A 19333-nucleotide genomic window follows, 5' to 3' on the forward strand; every position below is an offset into this window, starting at 1 on the left:
GTACCTCTCAACTTTTTTTTCTCATTATCTATTAGAGTAGGTGGTATAGCTTTCTCTTCATTGAGAGGTGTTGGCCTTCCGAGACACTGCCTTGACGCTTTTTTCAGTTCTCAATTGGACTGAGTTAAGCAGAAGGGAACCAACCCACATTTTGGAAAAAATTGAGTTATAAGTGGTTTTGAACTCAACCACTGCTCTACTATCTATCGCCAAAAATTCAAAGTTTTTGTTGGAGCAAATTTTGCAGAAATTGAACTTGAAGTTTATCTTTTACATTGAGTCTTATGCAGGGGCTAAACTTTAAGCCTCTTTTTCTCGGTTCGATCCCGATGTGGCTTGGTTCCTTTCTGTTTAACTCCGTCCAATTGAAGGGCTTGAAGGACAACTCGAATATTTAGTCAATTTTTAAAAATTCTCAAGTCCAAAATGTTGGATGTGGCCTAAAATGAGCCCCGGTTCTGGCCTCCATTTCTGTTCGTTAGGGCATTGTAAACCGCGGGATCAGGAGTACTTTTCGACGGGAAACTCGAATTTTTAGTCGATTTTTGAAAATTCTCAAATCCAAGATGGCGGACGTGGCCTAAAATGCTATGTCGGCTCCTGTTCGATGGATTTTTTTGAAACTCGGTGTCTGAGGGTATTTTTCGACCGGAAACTCGAATTTTTACTATGTTTAAAAATTCTCAAATCCAAGATGGCGGACGTGGCCTGAAATGCTATGTCGGCTCCTGTTCGATGGATTTATGGCGCCCCCTTACTACATGCCTACTCTTGTATTTCTGTACAGCCGCAAATTTAGAGTCAAGGGGCGCCTGACCATCTATGGACCAGGTGGAGTTTTTGTCCTGAAAATTTACCTTTAGACGGCAATTCTCTTTATATTTTGTTCATGGTTTATGCCCCCCCCCCTTTCTCGCGGACTCTCTTTTCACTTTTCTTGCCTCCTTTTTCCTTCCATTTCCACTCTTCTTCCTTGCTTTCACTGCCAAACCTTGTTTCCTTTTCCTTTTTTCCCCTTGTCCTTTCTTCCCTTTTTTCCTTTTCCTTCCTTTTTTCCCCTCTCTTCTTCTTTCGTGGCGCCTCCCAAAGGCTGGTGCCCGTAAGCACCGCACGCCCTAAGTCCGGGCCTGAGCGGAACCAAGTGTTTACATCTGATTTCATTATTTAGTAATGGTACACACATTTTTCACTTCATAAGGGACAAAGGTTTCAAAGAAACACATAAATTACACTAAGAGAATGATATTAGGTTTTGATTTCTTATTTATTTTTAAAACTTGACTAGATGTAAAGATAAACAAAGAAACAGGGGGAAAAAAATTAATAAAATGAAAAGGAGAACAAAACCTTACATTTTCCGTATGCCCTTCTACAAAATAACAACACTAAAGAAAACAAAACGTTAAATCAAAATAAAGCCATAAATGTTTGGCTAATGGTTCCTGGTACCATCATTGAGCTACACACATTGCAAAAACACTGAGCAGCAGAGATTTGAGAGAGCATGTACCTGCCAAAGCAATATGATGTGGAGGTATAATGCTTCTCAAATCTCCTCAAACAGATGAGTACCCTATGCTAGGAAACAAACAAATAAAAAATAGGAATAACATTACAGCCATCGGACTCCTCTGTTATAAACAGGATGTCAGAAAAAAGAGAGAGGATGGTCCGTTTGAAAACAAATTAAAATTTCTCCATAATTCATCCACATGTTTTTTTTTTGCAGTTAACACCCAGCGAAAGAAAAAAGGAGTTAAACAATACTGCCTGAGCACAGGATTATACCACCACATAAAATTAAGAAGTTATAAATTCTAAATCATGTTGACCAAGGCTAAAAAGCCAAATGTCAATTACAGATTTTTGCATGAAATGAACAAGGCAGATTTATCTTTGAGATGTGTTCAAAACAAGTTGAAAAAATATAAAAGAGTGTCCTGTTTGTCAAGAAAGAATAGGATTCTGCGGACAGAATGGATCACCTTAAAATTAGGCGCAGGTAACATACAAAATGAAATAAAAAATGAAATGACAAATAGACATTTCCACATATCAATGGCCATAGTGCGAAACTGCGTATATCTGTTTGTGATGTTGCAGACATCATGTTACACTTTATTTTTCCATTGAAAAACTAGTAAATGGGAATTTTTTAAATACTTCCTTGATTATCCTTCTCTTTTAGTACAGTATCCTGTAAAAATTTTAAGCTATGAAATTGACTTGTTCTTCTTCGAAAAAAGTGGGAGTGGAAATTTTGAAACATTGTGATGGAAATGTGTGGTTTTGCACTTTGGCCATCGATACGTCATTTTGCTGAAATTTTTTTTTCCTGTAACAACATACTGAATTTTTCTATTTGTTCTATTCTATTAATTACAAAATTCTAACACAAGATAAAGTTTAAAAGCATGATATTATCTGAGATTCAAAGCAAGTGAACTTATCTTTAAAGCCCGAGGAATTCACTTCCCTTTAAAACTAATTTTTCCCTTAGCCAAAATACCACTTAAAAAAAAGGCAAGCTATGTACCTAAAAAACACAAGTTCTTATTCCCATGTTAAGACAAGAGTATTTAGCCCATAGCCAATGATGTTGCATACGAAAACCATTTGAAGAATACTATTCATGAGAACAGCGTAAGTACCTATAAATATTTTTTCAGGAATAATATATTCTGATAAAAAGTTCATAAAAAAGCTCAAATATTTAAAAAAAAATATTGAAATCAGTATTTATATAACAATAACTTAGAAGATAATTATGAATAAATCATACGGTGTGAAATATAAAAAAAACTCGTAAATATTGAATCTATACTATAATCAACATTAAGGCAAAACCTTTCATAGTAATACTGACCAAATGTTTACAAAATACTGACAATATACTCAATAAATAACCATACCTCAAGTACCTTGCACAAATGTTGATCCATTATTACCTAAATATTTTTGTCACAACTGGGTTTCCTATTAATGCGATTGAAACTTGGGATCAACAACTTTTTAACCATGAAAATAAATTGCAGCAAATGTGATACAGTCTTTAAAAGTGATAACTTTCTGTTCTTATGTGCTCAGCACTTCGTAAAAATTGGACAAATCGCACTTGTTGTAGAATTGGGCATTTTGCCATGAAATTAGACAATTGGCCATGAGGTAAATAAAAAGTATAACCTGGAGGCAAAAATGTCAGATCGCAAAAAACAGTCAACTTGTTGGAATTTACTACGATTCTGCTGACAAGTAATAATACATTTTGACTTGCACTTTGTTCAACCTCAGTGAAATAGTGAGTTGTCCAAGGAGATTCATTTGACGGTCTGAGGCAAGGCAAAATTTTCCGATAGTTAAAAGACAAAAATGGGTAAAAAACCCTTTGAACCCTGAGTTACAATTCAGTATGTACTTACAGAGAGCAAAATGCCTTAAGAAGTTAAAAGGACGTACTGAATTTCAAAACTTCTTGAGAACTAGTAGAAATTACAAATGATTCATAAAAACAAAAAGACCTTCCAACAAATAAGGAAAGCGCTTGAAATTCCATGTGACTTGCCATCAATTAAATTTTGATGTTTTTAGGTATCATATCCAAAAACATCCAATAAAATTAACTTTAAGAAAATGAATTTCCATGCATCAGTCTCCACAATATGGTGGCTGAAAAGTAAAGTCATGAGCTTTTTTCCATGAGATACTGATGAAAATGTGGCAGCGCTGCCAAATTGCCAGAGAGAATGAAAAGATTCTATTGGTCAAAGCTGGTAGTTGCCATGGATAAAGGAGGTAAGCAACCCACGAGAGACCCTGTAGGTAGACCATCATTTTCTCTTCAGTCTAAAACAACCACCCGCTCCCACCAACAGACTCTGTCCATTTTCCCTTTGTCTCTTTAGACTAACGCTTTGTCTATCAATATCAATGATCAACCTGCAAGGAGGAAAAAAGACTCCTCCTTATAGCTGACAAAGGGGCAGGAGCACTGCTAAATTTTGTTTGCTAAACTTACACTGAAAAAAAGTTATTTGATTCAGGCAGGAATAATCTTGAAATTTCCGCCAAAAAGAAATTTCTCTATAACCAGGAAGGAAGATGCATGCATCGAGAAAAAATTTGCTAATATCAAGCAGAAATCTATTTGATTCAAGTGATTTTAATGTTTACTTAAGACCCAATATTGTTAACATTGAGTTCAAGTCGGGTATTTTTTCAGTGCATGTAAAAATGCTCAAAAATTCACTTTTCAGCAAATAGAATAGCTGCAAAAGAAAAACAGGGCGAATAAACTATGCAGCCCTTCAAAATTTTGTATAAATTCTTACAAATAACAAATATTCTAGTTTCAAAACTGAACTTAAAAACCAAATAAGTTATAATGCACCACTAGTTTTCGATTTCAAGTCGAAATTCAACATACTATTTAGACTACACTTTGCGATAAGAAGCCATTATTTCTGGTTTATTTTAGAAACAACACATCAGTATGCCATAAGTTTGCCTATTTAAAGAGGTTCTTCTATGGATGAACCAAAAATAGTAGTTTCCAATCACATAATGAAGTCCATTCATTGTTAGGAGTCCTTCATTAAATACATAATGCTTTAGGGGAGAGGAAGGTTGAGAAGAGATTTATGCAATTTTGTTTTTAAGTCTTAAGGGATAGGGAGGAGGAGGGAGAGTCGAAAAATTTGCGGTTTAGAATTACGTATTTTAAGAACCATCCCTAGGAGAAATTATACCTGCGGATATTTGTATAACTGTGTTCTTTGTGGCCTAGATAATTTCATTTAAACACATGTCTCTTAAGGGATGACAATCTTCCCATATGTCACATTCATCTATAATGAGATCAGAGGAGCAATTACAGTTGAGGTGCTAGTCCAGCAGCGGAAATGTTGTCTCCGCCACCTGCTGTTTGCCGTGGTGAAGTGCAGACTAAAACAGGAGCCACGCAGATCTCAAACTGTGGAGATTCTGTCCAACAAGAAACTGGACTGTCGTCGATAATTGAAACTCGTCTACTACCAATTATCCTCGAGGTTGAGAAACTTTCATTGAGTATTAATTTTGCTCGGTCAACATCCACCTAGAAAATTCAATGCAAAAAGCGTTAAATACGGTGATATCTGCATATCCACACTGAAACTTCAAAAACATATTTCATATTTGGTGTTTCTAATTTTGGTGTTCTGAGTTTAATTTCATTAAATGAGAATTAACTAACATCATGGCTGGAAATTTTTACAGGATATTCTTTACATGGAGAAGAAAATTGCTGAGGTTTTAAGAAAATGACATTGAAAGAGTAGTTTTCTATTCAGAAAATAGAGTATGCACTACAGGAGGTCTGCAGCACCACTGACCCGAAAAACGCGCTTCTGCAGTTTCAGCATAGATATCCTCTTACATCATTAGGGGGGAAAATCCCTTGCTTAAGTATTGAATCCCAAAAGTAAATTTTGGTAGACCAGAAAAGGAGTGAAATTTGTTTGCTGTAAAAATAATTAAGATGATAATCAAATTGAAAATTGACGGAGACCATAAGACGTAGCTCAATTGTGGTGTTTCCTCATCTTTTCTACTTCACTTTTGGATGTAGAACAAATCGGCATCATTCTTTAACATTTTCACAAAATATTAATAATATTATTCATACTATTCTTGAACATTTTCAGTCTATCATTTCTCCCATTAGTATATGACAACCACCCATTTCAAACAATAGGATCTCTCCATTTGCCTTTGTCTTCTTCATCTATTGCTTTGTTTATTAATTTCAATAGTCAACCCGCAGTGGTCTATTTGGCAGGTGAACTTAAGAACCAGATTAGGAAACTGAAAAAGATCTTCACCTCTGAAGTTCCGCAGATATATCTGTGTGCCGTAAGAGCGGCCCTTGCTGCTGCCGCGCGTGAGTGCTTCCATCTTGAAGGCTGTGTAGTGAGGATAACTTGATATGCTAGCGTGTGAACATGAAGGCGAGTCAGCATGCGACTGTTCTTGATGTTCCTACTTTTATCAGTGATGAGCCTGAGATAAAAAAACAATTTTTGGTAACAATATACTTGGATTCGTAAAGACAAATAGACTTGGGGGGAAATGAACCAAAATGGCCAGGAGCAGCAAATTAACACGAAAGGAGGTTGCTATCTATCTACTAGTTTTCCACATAATGTAAAAAAATGAATCAAAACAACAAACTAAGGATCACATTGATTGACATGCTTTTCTGTGACTTTTTGATCAGTGCACTCTTGAACCTTTGAAGTGATTGAGGGTCCTCTTTCAATTTCTAAAGTACAAGAAGGCTCAATGATGCAACAGGCAAAAACAGATGCTGCATTTATTTGAGTTGAAATTTTATCAATAATATTGATAGCCGAAGTGTGAAATCACATATCTCTATTTGCGACATTGGAGACTTCCTATCATGATTTACTTTGCTCAGGAAAACTAGTTGACATTATTTCTTGAAAGAGTTCTCTAGGTATGTTTTTTTCTCTGTTAGTAGAATATTCTGTGAAAATTTTGAGCTATAAAGTTGGCTTGTTTCTCATTGAAAAAATAAAATGAGTGTGGAACTTTTGCAACACTGCAATGAAGATATGTTGTTTAGCATTTTTGCTATCAATATTTTAAAAAGATTCTTCTGAATAATGTTTTGACAGCCATGATCCATCCAATTCAATCTCAACTTCAGAAAGGTGCTGCAGAAAAAGCACTGATGATTCTAAAATTTGTTGCAACAAGGATACTCAAAACTAAACATAAAATAAGGAGTCTCTTACTTGTAAACTTGTCGCATTTGATCAAGCACTGTAGCTACCCTAGGATTTGAATCGCTAACATAGCTAATGTTGCCATACTTCAAAATGCTCAGTAAATTTTCTAGCTCCTGGAAAATAGAATAAAGAATACACCAATCTGAAATATTTTACAGATATATAAAAACTGGAATTTTATACAGGTACATCACACTTCTTTTAAGGTAAATACATATAATAATAAAATATAGGGAGATGAGAGTTGAACAATTCCTTTGTTACAACAAATGAAGAAGAAGTAACTTACAATTTCATTCATTCCCAAGGAGTTAGAGAAAGGAATGACATTGGACAGGAGCTCATCCAAGAGTGATATTTCCGTAAAGGATGCCATTTCAAAATGAATTCTTGTTGAAGATGGTTGTTTGTTTATCTGTTCTCTTATCTTCTCAATTCTCTCCTCTCGGACGCCTAAAATAGGGAAACAATCAGTTGATTATTACAAGAGCTTCAGGATAATCAAATCTAATCATGAGCACAATACTTATCAGATTCATTAAACTGTCAAAAAAATAAGTTAGAGGTTGGTCGATTCACATGGATAAATTTAAGTACTAGCTCCCTGTGCAATTCAAGAAAATATTGGAAAAGATCAACTGGCAATTTGTTTTTTAAAAAAACTAAAAGAGTACGTGAGAGGAATATCAATCGATTGACTTGAAGGAATCTGAAAGTTGTAGTCCCGCTCATAGGAGTCCATAACACACTCATATAATAGCATGTTCTCTTTCCATATTGATATAGATAAATCATTACCATGATCAATGGGCCTGTTGCAAACTTTTGCTAGAGCGAAAATAAGAGTTGTTGCTATCAGTAAATGTCTTAAAAATGACGGTGAGCGCATTGGCAAAGTTCAAAATGTACTCCTATATTCATAATCTGTGTAGGGAATTTGCGGTTTTTTTAGCTCCCCGCTTCAAAAACGATACTACGGCACAGGTGAACATTTCGTTAGAAGAGTCGTTCCATTCAACCCTTTCACAATAGCAATACCCAACAGCCAAAGCTTCCGCGCGCAAATCGCAATCGGGAGCCTAAGGTCAACCAAAGCAGATCTTTATGTATCAACGCAAAGAAATCGTAAATGTAAACACGCTAGGTTGTTAACAAATGGTTAGAATCTCATCCAGGCACATGCGTTTTGGCGGATTGGTGCCAGCCATGTTGAATATTGTGTAGTATCCTAGTGCACAGGGGTTAGATAGAACGACACCTCTAACAAAATGTTCACCTGTGCCGTAGTATCATTTTTGAAGTGGGAAGCTCAAAAATATGCAAATTTCTTACGAAGATTGTGAAGTTAGGAATGCATTTCAAACTTCGCCGATGTGCTCATTATGATTTTTGAGACATTGACTGATAGAAACAACTCTGATTTTTGCTCTAGCTAAAGTTTGCAACAGGCCCATTCTTTTAATGTAAACTGCAAGCTGTGACGACGCTATTTTTCTATCTACATACCTTCAAGATTCCAAATGATTTTTAGGACATTAAAGAGACTGAGCAAATGTTAATTCCTGTTGAGGCAGTTAGTTTCCCTGGCTCACCTTCCTCCAATGCCACAAGTCTGAGAAGGACACCCTATTATTTCATTTGTGATAATTTTTGGAGACGAACTGTCTGACATTGGTCTGTCATAAGTGTGGGAAAACAAACCTGATGGAAACGGGTATCCATTCATCATCTGCAGGCCGCTTACAACAAGTAAATCTGGACCGAAATCACCCAAATTTGAGTCAAGTTCCTCCAGAGACGTTATGAGTGGGTTATTCTTATCGTTGTGAACAATAAACCTACAAAGAAAAAGATTTCAGCTCAGTAAAAGAATAGCGTTTGTTTCAGTTACTCAATAAACTCTCAATTGAGGTTTGAGAGTTTTGTATTATTCTGATGTTTTAAAAGCTTGTAAGTCTTCCGAAATTGGGGCAAAATATTGGAACATTTGTTACATTCATCTGAGATAAAACCAGTCTTTTTCAAAATAAACTTTCGTTGGTAAATAAGACCTTTTGTAGACATACTTAACTGAATATGAAATATAATGTCACGAAATGATGATTTAAAGAAAGAGGATGATTTAAGATTTGATGCAATCACTATCCATTGTACTCTTTAGAATGTAATTTTTATCAGAGGATCCAAATTCTACATACTCCATAGCGGATACTTAATCTGTCATGCAAAGGTAAAATGCGGCATCGCTGTTGGAAAATTTTAAAATTAAGCATTTTCAGGTTCAGATTTATGTTTTTTGGATTTCCGTTCGGTATCCTGACAATGTCAACCTAGTTCAAACTATTATCATTGGCAAAGGGGGCTTAAACTTAACAAAAAAAAGTGTGCGTTATTTCATTACTCAAAAAAGAGCTCTCAATTATGCAGAAATGGCGTGTAATTACATAGACATAGCAACAAGGAAAAACACTGTATCAAAATTCGGAAGCTACCAAAATTATCTTGAAAAATGTTAATTTTTGAGAAAAGTTATCAATATTCCTCCTCGAAATTTTCAGATACTTTGAATTGAATTGCAATAAAAATTCTCTGAAAAAGCATCGGAAAAAAATTCATGAATTTCCTTGAAAAGTTGTTTATTATTGAAGTAAATTCGGCAACATCTGTGGGTTTAAAAGGCATTTATGCTTGGCGCTGAGGTGTTGAAGGAGCTGAATTCCTGTAGGGTGACTATCACATCTTAAGAGGTTAAAATTTCTGATTCAAAAGGCAGTTAAGATATTACAGAGGAGGACTTCACATAATAGTAAAGCCCATTCTGGGAGGAGAGGAAACTGGTGTATATCACTTCAAGGTTAGAATCAAAGTTAGAGACAGGGGTGCAAATTGTTCTGGGTTTAATTTGCCAGCAGACCTCCACAATTTTCTGCAACGCGCTGGGTTTTTGCAAAAAGGTCAACACAATGCACTGAGCAAAATTTTGGATAATTTTTTGGATGTGTGCCCAAAACGCATTATACTTTACAAAATTTGAAAATGTGAAATCCACTTTTAGGGCACTTCCACAATTTGGTTGTGACTGCTTGGTAGAGAATAATTTGCATCCCTAGTTAGAAAAAACCAAAGAGTGAAGCTGACATTCTTAATGATGAATATTAGTGTCAAAGGGACAGGGGAAACAATCCAATCAATTCAAAGTTAGGATTACCAGAGATGCGAACATTTGCTGATGTTGTTGTAAAAAAGTAAGGTGTGTAATCATTCAATTGAATTTAATTGGCAGCAGAACCACTGAAACGTAGAAGTGGGTAACAAAAAAGCGAATGAAAGAAAAGAAAAGAAAATTTTGTGCGAGACAGTGGAGCAATTCTCCTTCGATCTCTCAACTTAGAAAGAAAACTTAGAAACAGAAGACAGAGAAAATGAAGAGGATGAAGAAAAAATTAGGGTACCCAAAAACAAATTGCCTGCACTTTTAATGCCGTATGCATAGTCAATCCTTCAACAGCTCCGTTTCTTAAGAGGCCCCATACGCTATGCATCATGAATAAGGGAGGTTCAAGGAGATCTTTAACTTAGTATAATAAGAAGGACAATTTTAGCGAATCTCAACTGTTTAATTTTGGAAATAAACCTTTGCAAGCAAATAAAATGATTCACCAGTGCAAAAAAAAAAAATAAAAAAAAAATGAAAAATTCTATGATTTTGACAAACTTTGAGGTAGGTACTTAGGTATGAACCTATCTTAAAATTTCTAAAAGCAGCAATAACATCTTTACTTCTGAATCTCTCATTTTCTTGGAGGCAAGTCGTTGTAGTCCCTTGCAAGGATCTATTTCCAAAGTTAAACTGTTTAACTTTATTAGGGACTCAATAAAGTTGTCTTTTAATCCAAGAATCAATTCCATTCTTCCATATTTTTCTCCGAGGTTAAAGAACCTCCTTAAACCTTGCTTGGTCACCATTTGAATCAGATTGAACCTCCTGAGGGAAGGTCCTGTTTAAGGAACGACTATGAATATGACCTACCAAAAAAATATGAAAATCAGGTTCTTTTCAGGGCTGGAGAACCAAACCCTAGTAGCATGTGCCCTGAGCATGTAGGTACCTACTCAAAAAGTAATATTATCGATTCAATATTTTGAAAAGAGAAGTTAACTAATAATGTTGCATTTGCCACAATTGCGACAAGTATTTCAATACTATGTACAGTAAAAAGCACCTGAAAAAAGAAAAAATACCTGTTCGCTCGCGGAGCTTTTAGATGGCCCCATTCTTCATCTGCTTTGTATTCCAGGATAAGATGGATATCATCGTGAGATGTCTCCCCTCCAACAACTATTAATGGTACAGGACAGAGACATCACAACAAACATTAAAACTATTAATGTTACTAAAACAGATGTATGTAAATTGGGGAACGAAGTATGATCCTTTACAGTAAAATCACCATTTAGATAGGTACACCCTCACTATGAAAATACAATTTGAAAAATTCCCGTTGAAAATAGAGGATGAATTTGGAGTAACCTGCGATCAAAGCCCGTCTATTATAAACTGGTACTAGGTAGTATGCCTTTCTCATGCACTGAAGCAATTGACTTCACAATATAGGAAATATTTTTTTTTTTTTTTACTGCAAACATCCCACAAGGGATAATTTTGCTCCTTAAAGTCCCCAAAGTCCCCCTCCTCCCCTCTGTCCATAATCAAGCCAGCCCCAGACAACCGTTCCTTGAGACCATCAAACTCGGGTCACCTGGCCGGGAATCGAACCCGGAACCTCCCAATCGTAGAGCAAGCGCTAAAATCACTACACTACAGGAGGCCAACAAAATATGGTGCACAGCACTTTGGGATCCTTGCTTGAGAGGACGTGTTAATTCATTCTAAACCATGAATCACTATAGTAGAACACAATGAGAAAGTTAGCTTACTTTGCAGATCTGGTAGAAGTTTCTCTCTCAGTGAAGGTGTTGCAAGTGTAGACAACATCACAGAACATCCTTCTAAAGCAAATCTGGTAGCCATAACAGGAGCATTACCACCGACAGAGTAACGCGATGAGGGTAAACTGGCCGCTTTCGTGATGAGCTCATTGAATAAGGTTGTGTTTGAGATATACCGTCTGTGAGTGGATAAAAATTAGTTAAATTAACTTGATGCGTCTGAATGAGTTATTATGAATTTTGCACAGAATATCTAAAGCAATGCCATCACACGAGAAATTGTGCATGCAACCATGATAATAAATGATCACTGATGAGATCTTTCACCCAAAGAATTAATGCCTGAATGATTTTGTCCGAGCGCACTTGAACGAAAACAATAATTCATTCCGGAAGACTTGTAATTTTATTTGCCAAAAGAGTCTTGGTAAGGAATATGCTACTTGTTAAGTAGATAATAAATAGGCTGAGATGGATAAGAAAGACAATTCAGACATAAAAGAGCACGCGGGCAGTAATTTTAAGGTTCAGTTGATAGGAAGTTAATAAAGGCTAAAAATCAATTTATATGCTCGCGTCTGAAATTTTCTTTGCAAAAAAAGCACAATGCCAGTCATTTTACATGTAAAGGCACACCTACCGCAAACTGGGAGAAGAGAGAATGGATTAAATGGTGGGTGATATTGATTAAAGTCGCATTAGAAAACAGCACAATTCTACATAAATTTATGTGGTCACTGTTAAGCCAACCAACTGATGATTGATACATTCAGGATGATGTGACATTTCTTCGTTCTTGCTATCCTTCAGTTCTAGTCGTCAAAATGAGAAATACTCGCGGGAATTCATGTCTCTCACAGATTGTTTTAGGGCTATAGAAAAAAGTAAAGCTTAAAAATTTACATTCAGACTTACTCTGCAGCGGTGCCATGCTGAAAATAATAGGAATAAGACTGGTATAGCTCTTCCATAGAGCTGATGTAGTCAAAATTCTCTCGTGCATCAATATCATCCACTGTGGGCAAAAGTTGTTGAGCATCGACTACTAAGTCAAGGCATGCGCCATATCCTACAGCAACTTTTGGAGGGGCGAGTCTTTCAAATTTCTCTGCTTCAAGAAGACCATTTAAGACTTTGTTCATTCTTTTCACCAATACATCGTTTGGATAGCTTAAAAACAGAGCTATTAAGATACCCAACATAGAGCAGAATAATCCGACGGAAATCACTTTGGAGCCTCCAGGAAAACTCATTTTTCTTTTATTTGAAACTTTGAGTACAATGCAAGTTTAATCACAGCTGGTTCAAAAACAGAGAAGCTCAAAGTCGAGCAAGATCGAAATGGTGAGTATATTGGTACATTTTAAAGAGCACTGTTTTAACATTAAAAGAAAATTAGATGCTCAAACTTAACATGCCAAATCACTCACGACTGGGTGAATAATTGCAACATGACAATCAATAATAAGCTTGTAGAACGTGCACATGATAAAAAACTGACATGGTGGGAGAGAGAGGAATACAGAAACCTAAAAAATGCAAATGAAATACACTGATGCAGACACGAAGACTGAATTCATCTACTCAATCCGTACCATTCCGTTCATAACCATACATAACCTCAAAACCAAGGTTTGTTTATAAAATAAATTCATAGTTGTCAGTTTGCCAGCGAAAAAATGTTTTGACTTATTTTCATTCGTCGACGTCTAAAATGCTAAATTCCCGAGCTGAATTTTGCGACGTCTTTGGCTCGCTTATTAAAGTACTAGCAGGAAACCCGTGCTACGCACAGGAAAACCCCCACCATCAGCAATCACTGTGATTAGTGATCAGTTACTAATTGTGATTCTGAATTATTTTTTACTATTTCAAAATTGGCGAGACGCACTGGTTTGATAAAAATGCAGAGCTTAGTAGTATGCTGATTAAAGCTGCTATTTTGGTCTGTTCTGCAGTAAGCTCATATGATCATTATAATAATCAACAATACCCAATCAAAAGTTGGTTATTTTCATAAAGATGTGTTACTTTTGTCAGTCCAATGTTTAATTGAAGTTACAGCTGGTGAGTTTCAGCCGCGAAAATTACGGGATTTAACCAACGGTTTCGTTTAATTCTCAGCAATGGCGGGTTTGTCATCGACATCGCGGAGAAAACGTGATTTTTCCAGGGATTTTGAAAAACAAATTATTAGAAATTACACGATAATCACCACGATATCACGGCAAATACGTCGTGTTCCTGGCGAATTTCTAAGAGTATTATAATTGCGCGTTATTCAAATCAATATCGTGGCATACACGCGAATTTCTTAGGTACTCAACTAAGACTACGTAAATGTGCGCATAAAACTCATAAACATCTGTTACTTGGGATGGGCGAAAACGTATGATTTTCCTTCAATTTTTTATGATACCACATACCCACTCCGGAGTTCAAATAGTTGCTCGCTTCATTTCTGCTTGTTAAAAGTGACGAATTGCAAGAATCCAATCTCGATTTTACGAGAACTATGGGATGTAACCATCGGTTTCCTTGTATAAGATTTAATGCTTTGAAATTAAGAAAAAAAAAAGGAAAAAACATTAGCGATGATCCAAAATTTTGCAAGTATGACTCATGTGTTTCGGTAAACTATGATAGAAACAGAAAGCAGGTGGAGAATGTCGAAACGATGTTCTAGTTTTGCTCTGCTGTCAGCACCGCGTCTGCAGGCGCTGTTCGACCGAGCCGTCATCACAGTACAGAACGCCTTCAATATAGCGAGCAGCAATGTGGACATCCCCCGTGGTGAAATAGTTGTATCAAGAGCGCCTTCCACGATCGGAGTCAAGTATTGATGAAATGCGCGCAAAAACCCCGCTTCTCCTCCGATTGCAACGTTGCACACCGTCTTTATGTTCCATTTGGGTTTATTTATTTTATTTTTGAAGCCAAACAACAGCTTCTCTCAAAATTTTTCGAGAATTCGCCTAAATCATTTCAAAACAGAACTAATGCACAGACAGATTTTCCAGATTTTCACATCCCTGAGAGAGTGGCCCGGCAACGGATGCACGAGTCGGAGCTCGCAAAAATCATGGCGCGGCGTTTCCAACAGCGCGACGTCGAACTCGTTCCATCCTCCTCGCACTCGTTGGACGCCGAACTCCTTCCATCTTCTTCGCACCCGTTGCGCGTACCAGAAGAACGTACGTAAAATTTATCAGCTGTCTTCCAGCGCGAGACGCGGAAATCGCTCTATCTCGCTCGCACTCTCTCTCGCACCCGTTGTCCTTACGGAAAAATCGACCCACGCGAACCGCGATATCCCGCGAACCGGCGGGCGGATCGCGAAATCCTCCCTTATCCGGCGCCTCGGGGTAGAGAGGGATCCCAGTGCGGAATCTCAGGGTCACACGGCCTCCCGTTCACGAGATCCGCTGATACGTGAGTGAGTGAGTGAGTCAGTGAGTGAGTCAATCAACGTGAAGTCTGCTTTATTAGTATAGATAAAATCATTGAAGTTATAAGAATTGACATTGATCAATGACATCAAAGGTGTCACGCGTAACTCATGAGGATCGCGAAGAAGACAGAGAGCCTTTTAGGTATTCTTCGGTTAAACCAGAATAACACCCCTTTGGCACGAAAAGTCGCACACCTAATATCAGGCACGATGGCGATGGGCTCGCTGCTGACCGCACTGTGTTTGACGCAATGCGTGAAGTATTCATGCAGTCTTGTAGGCGCTATGAGTTTCACGCCAACCGCTGCTGACCGCACTGTGTTTGACGCAATGCGTGAAGTATTCATGGAGTCTTGTAGGCGCTATGAGTTTCACGCCAACCGCTGCTGACCGCACTACGTTTGACGCAATGCGTGAAGTTTTCATGCAGTCTTGTAGGCGCTATGAGTTTCACGCCAACCGCTGCTGACCGCACTACGTTTGACGCAATGCGTGAAGTTTTCATGGAGTCTTGTAGGCGCTAATATGTTTCATGCTGACCGGTGCGCCGAAGGCTTCTCTTTTCCATCTCAAGTCCTCGTCATCATTGCTCTCTGCGCCGCGCCGCGCCGCTCCAGGCCAAATTGCGTGTTTGGTTTCTCTCTCAACTAGACAATTGAAAGGTGCTGTCTCTTGTATCACCGTAAGATGAACGAATTAGAAATTACTGTACTTTAACTCTCAGGAAATGAGAGATTTTCTCGTCTTTTCTCGTTTGTAATTTTTTTTCTGAATCAGATTTTTTTTTCTTGATACCTACATTTGAAAAAATTACAACATCTGCCGCCCCCTAAATTTGCCGCCATGGACCACGGCTCATGAGACCACCCCCTAAATTCGGCCCTGTCCTCCAAAGTTTCGAAACTTCGTCTCAATCAGATAAAAAATTAGAGTGGATGGAGGGGGCTTTTGGATCATCCTTCGTTTATCTGTGGCGTACCACTAGTAGCAATGCATTTATGCCTTTTGATTTGGTTTTTTTTTTTTTTTTTGAAAAAAAAAAAAAAACTCTTTCATCTTAGGATTTTATTTTCTCTGTTTCAGGATTGCATGTCTTGTGTTGTCAATCGGCGTGTGGCCAGAATCTTCAGTACCATCCCACAAATGATGAGCATATTAACAAGTAACGTATCGCAAACCATGTAAAGTAACTTGTGTCTTCGAACATGAACCCTTTGCATGAAGATGATATGGTATGTTAGAAAATGGTAGAAAATGTTATACATAAGCGGCTGCAACTAAAATGTTGATTTTCCCTTTAATTATTGTAAAAACCGGGCAGAGAGTCATGAATAATGATGCGCAGTCTAAGTTTTGCGGCGGTGCGCGGTTTTAGCTTCGCGCCAGCCACGTCGCACGCAGGTGAAGGAACGAGGTCGAGACATTTTCGCAGTTTGACGCGCCTTCAATCCGGCTGACTGCAATATGCCTACAGCCGTGGTCGAATAGTTACCTCGTTACGCCTGCTGTGAATGAATTAAAAACACGACTGCTGCGCGCGAATGAAAGCGTCTTTATCTCCGATTGCAAAGTTACTCTTCACTTTTTATGTTTTAATTTCATTGAATGCCTTTTAAAAAGCTATACACGCGCAGTTTTTCTGAAGAGTCTCCGAGAATTTCCTAGAATGATATGAAATTTTATAAAGTTTCGATGTGATATTTCCGTTTATGCCATTTTCATCCTTTTTTTCAACATCCGGGAAAACCAAACATCGTCTGAGTTTCTGAGTCATTGCGAATGTAGATAATTAATGAGTATATCCTTGAATTATAGTAAAAACGGGGCAGGGAGTCGAGAATATTGACGCACATTACTGGTTTTGCGGCGATGTTAGCGTTGCGGCAGGTAGGTGAAGGAACACGGTTGAGTCATTCTCTCAGTGTGATGCGTTTTAAATCCGGATAGCCGCAATATCCCTCAACTTGTTGACGAAAAGTTATCTCATTATGTGAATGAATCCAGATATCGACAGCTGCACGGGAAAAAAAAAATTGTATTTACCTCTGGTTGCAAAGTTACTCACCTCATTTTATGTTTTATTTTTATTGAACGTTTTTTGAGTTTTTCAAAAGATTTTCTGTAATGATTTTAAAAAAATCCCAGAAAATTTCGACGCGACATTTTTCTCTGTTCTACCTTATTTTTCTTTTCCCACCGAAAAAAATTAAGCATGGTCTGAGTTTCTGAATCGTTGCATGCATATGCCAACCTCCGTATTGGGACTGCTGTATTGAAGGAAGACCTTCATATTGTCGACATGCTACCAAAACATGAATAAAATAGCAGAAGTGCAGACATATGAGTCATCGATATTCCCACAATTTGTTCTAAAATTACAGGAAGCAATATTTACTAGGGGCTTCGAAAGCAGCTATCTTGTTCAACATGCATACGACGGCGAGATTGGATCGCCAAAAAATGTGGAACGCTTCACGATTTTGCGTGTCATCCTTGCGCAGGGGCCATGCTAATCTTCTCTGTATCGTTCCAATTTTAGTATATGTACCGCCGAAGCGAGTACAGAGGACGGATGAATTGCTCTTGCTTATAACGTAACTCGCTGAAGCAGATTGTCATCTTGTCAGTACTCTTGTTCCTTGTGTAGTCGCCTCTGCGCTATGTCCTATCCCCGCATAATATAAAGATTTCCTGCAGATAATCTACTGCGAGATATTGAGCTAAGTAAGAGAATGTCGGCCGAATGACAAGTTTCCCATTTAAATCGTGAAACAATCATTTTGATTAAAAAGTGGTCGCGCCGGAGTTTGAGACACTAGAGCCACGTTTGACGGACGGAAGAGACTGGTAGCGCTACCTGGTGGACGGAGAGCGCCCGCTGAGCTGTAACTAGAACGAGTGTAACGCGTATCTGTTCTTGCGCCCACTTCACATAGTTTTAAAATGAGGACAACAACATATTCAGAAGACTTTTTTTTTTTTTTTTTTTTTTTTTTTTTTTTTTTTTTTTTTTAAACGGAGCAATGATCATAACATCTAGAAAACGTATTTTTTAAGGAGATATGTGTTTCGGTGACACATATGTATATGCCTTTATAAAAGTTTTACATGACTCTTTTTAATAATTCTATAAATATCTTTAGAATTCTGTAAAAATCATTAAAGGGCATATAAAGTATCATGCAAGGATAGGGACACCTAAATCCACTAGGTACCTATATTCCAGTTATAATCATTAAGAGTTCGACATTGAAAGCTTAAAAAAAGTTTATCGGCGGATCGAATAACATGGAAAGAATCTACAAGTTATGGGACGAATGATAGATCAGATGATTTGATCGGTTAGGCATTTCCGGCGGAAAGACGACTTTTCGAGAGTGGATTTGGTTAAAGTTTTCAACTTACTGCCAACCTCCGTTTAAAAAAACCAATTCCCTCCAGGCGACTAAGCGCCTACAAAATTTGGTTTTCATTCTGGCAACAATGACGACCACATCCAAAATTCTCGACCCACCTCAAAAGTGGATGGATGCAAACTGTGGTCAGAATTCATCAAGCAACTGAATTTAGCTCTTAACTTTCGCACAGAGTTTTCCTTCCACGGTTTGCAACCCTGCTAGCCTGGTTCTAAAAGTCGATCAAGTCCACTCTTGAAAATTCGCTTTCATAATTAGGGCCATAGTATATATTCATCCATGGCCATAGCTATAACCGGCAGACAGTCCCTTCTCAAATCTCATGGTAAAATCATATTCTCTTAATTGATGTTGGGAGATCGTGAGTTCAGTCCAAATACATGGAGATTCATGTCATCCAGACATTTCTTCTAAGAGAAAGTAAGCATGACGTAAGTCAGAGGCTACTGGGGCGCAGTATTGAGCTGGGCCCCATTTGAGACCTTACGGCCGTATGAACGCAATTCTTTCGAACGTCATAAACTGTGTCAACTGATTGACTGAGTGGATGACCATATGTGGTAATTGGGTATAGGACTGATCTGATCTCCGGCACGGTACGTCTTGGATGAGTCGGGTCCGTATGCCTCACTGTCGCTACAATCCCAGAATCCTACGAATCACGCAAATGTCGCACACCAGCCTCCCCACCGCCATGAGTTTGAAGGGATTAAAACACCGGAAAACCC

The 19333-nt window shown here is 37.8% G+C and overlaps 1 protein-coding gene and 1 non-coding gene across 2 annotated transcripts; both read right to left on the bottom strand.

Moving 5' to 3' along the window:
• Positions 1–1245: 1245 nt before the first annotated feature.
• Positions 1246–13372, bottom strand: LOC109044175 (ADP-dependent glucokinase). The gene is made up of 8 exons (XM_019061740.2): positions 12654–13372; positions 11727–11917; positions 11031–11127; positions 8490–8626; positions 7078–7241; positions 6795–6901; positions 5859–6036; positions 1246–5092 (listed from the first exon to the last, which is right to left on the bottom strand). Exons 1-8 carry the CDS (start codon positions 12989–12991, stop codon positions 4868–4870), a joined length of 1437 nt encoding a protein of 478 aa, XP_018917285.2. The 5' UTR covers positions 12992–13372; the 3' UTR covers positions 1246–4867.
• Positions 13373–17645: 4273 nt separating this feature from the next.
• Positions 17646–17752, bottom strand: LOC140224129 (U6 spliceosomal RNA). The gene has a single exon (XR_011899403.1). It is a non-coding gene; the product is annotated as a U6 spliceosomal RNA (small nuclear RNA).
• Between the last annotated feature and the right edge of the window lie 1581 nt (positions 17753–19333).

This window comes from Bemisia tabaci, chromosome 2, assembly GCF_918797505.1.
Source record: "Bemisia tabaci chromosome 2, PGI_BMITA_v3".
Taxonomy (NCBI): domain Eukaryota; kingdom Metazoa; phylum Arthropoda; class Insecta; order Hemiptera; family Aleyrodidae; genus Bemisia; species Bemisia tabaci.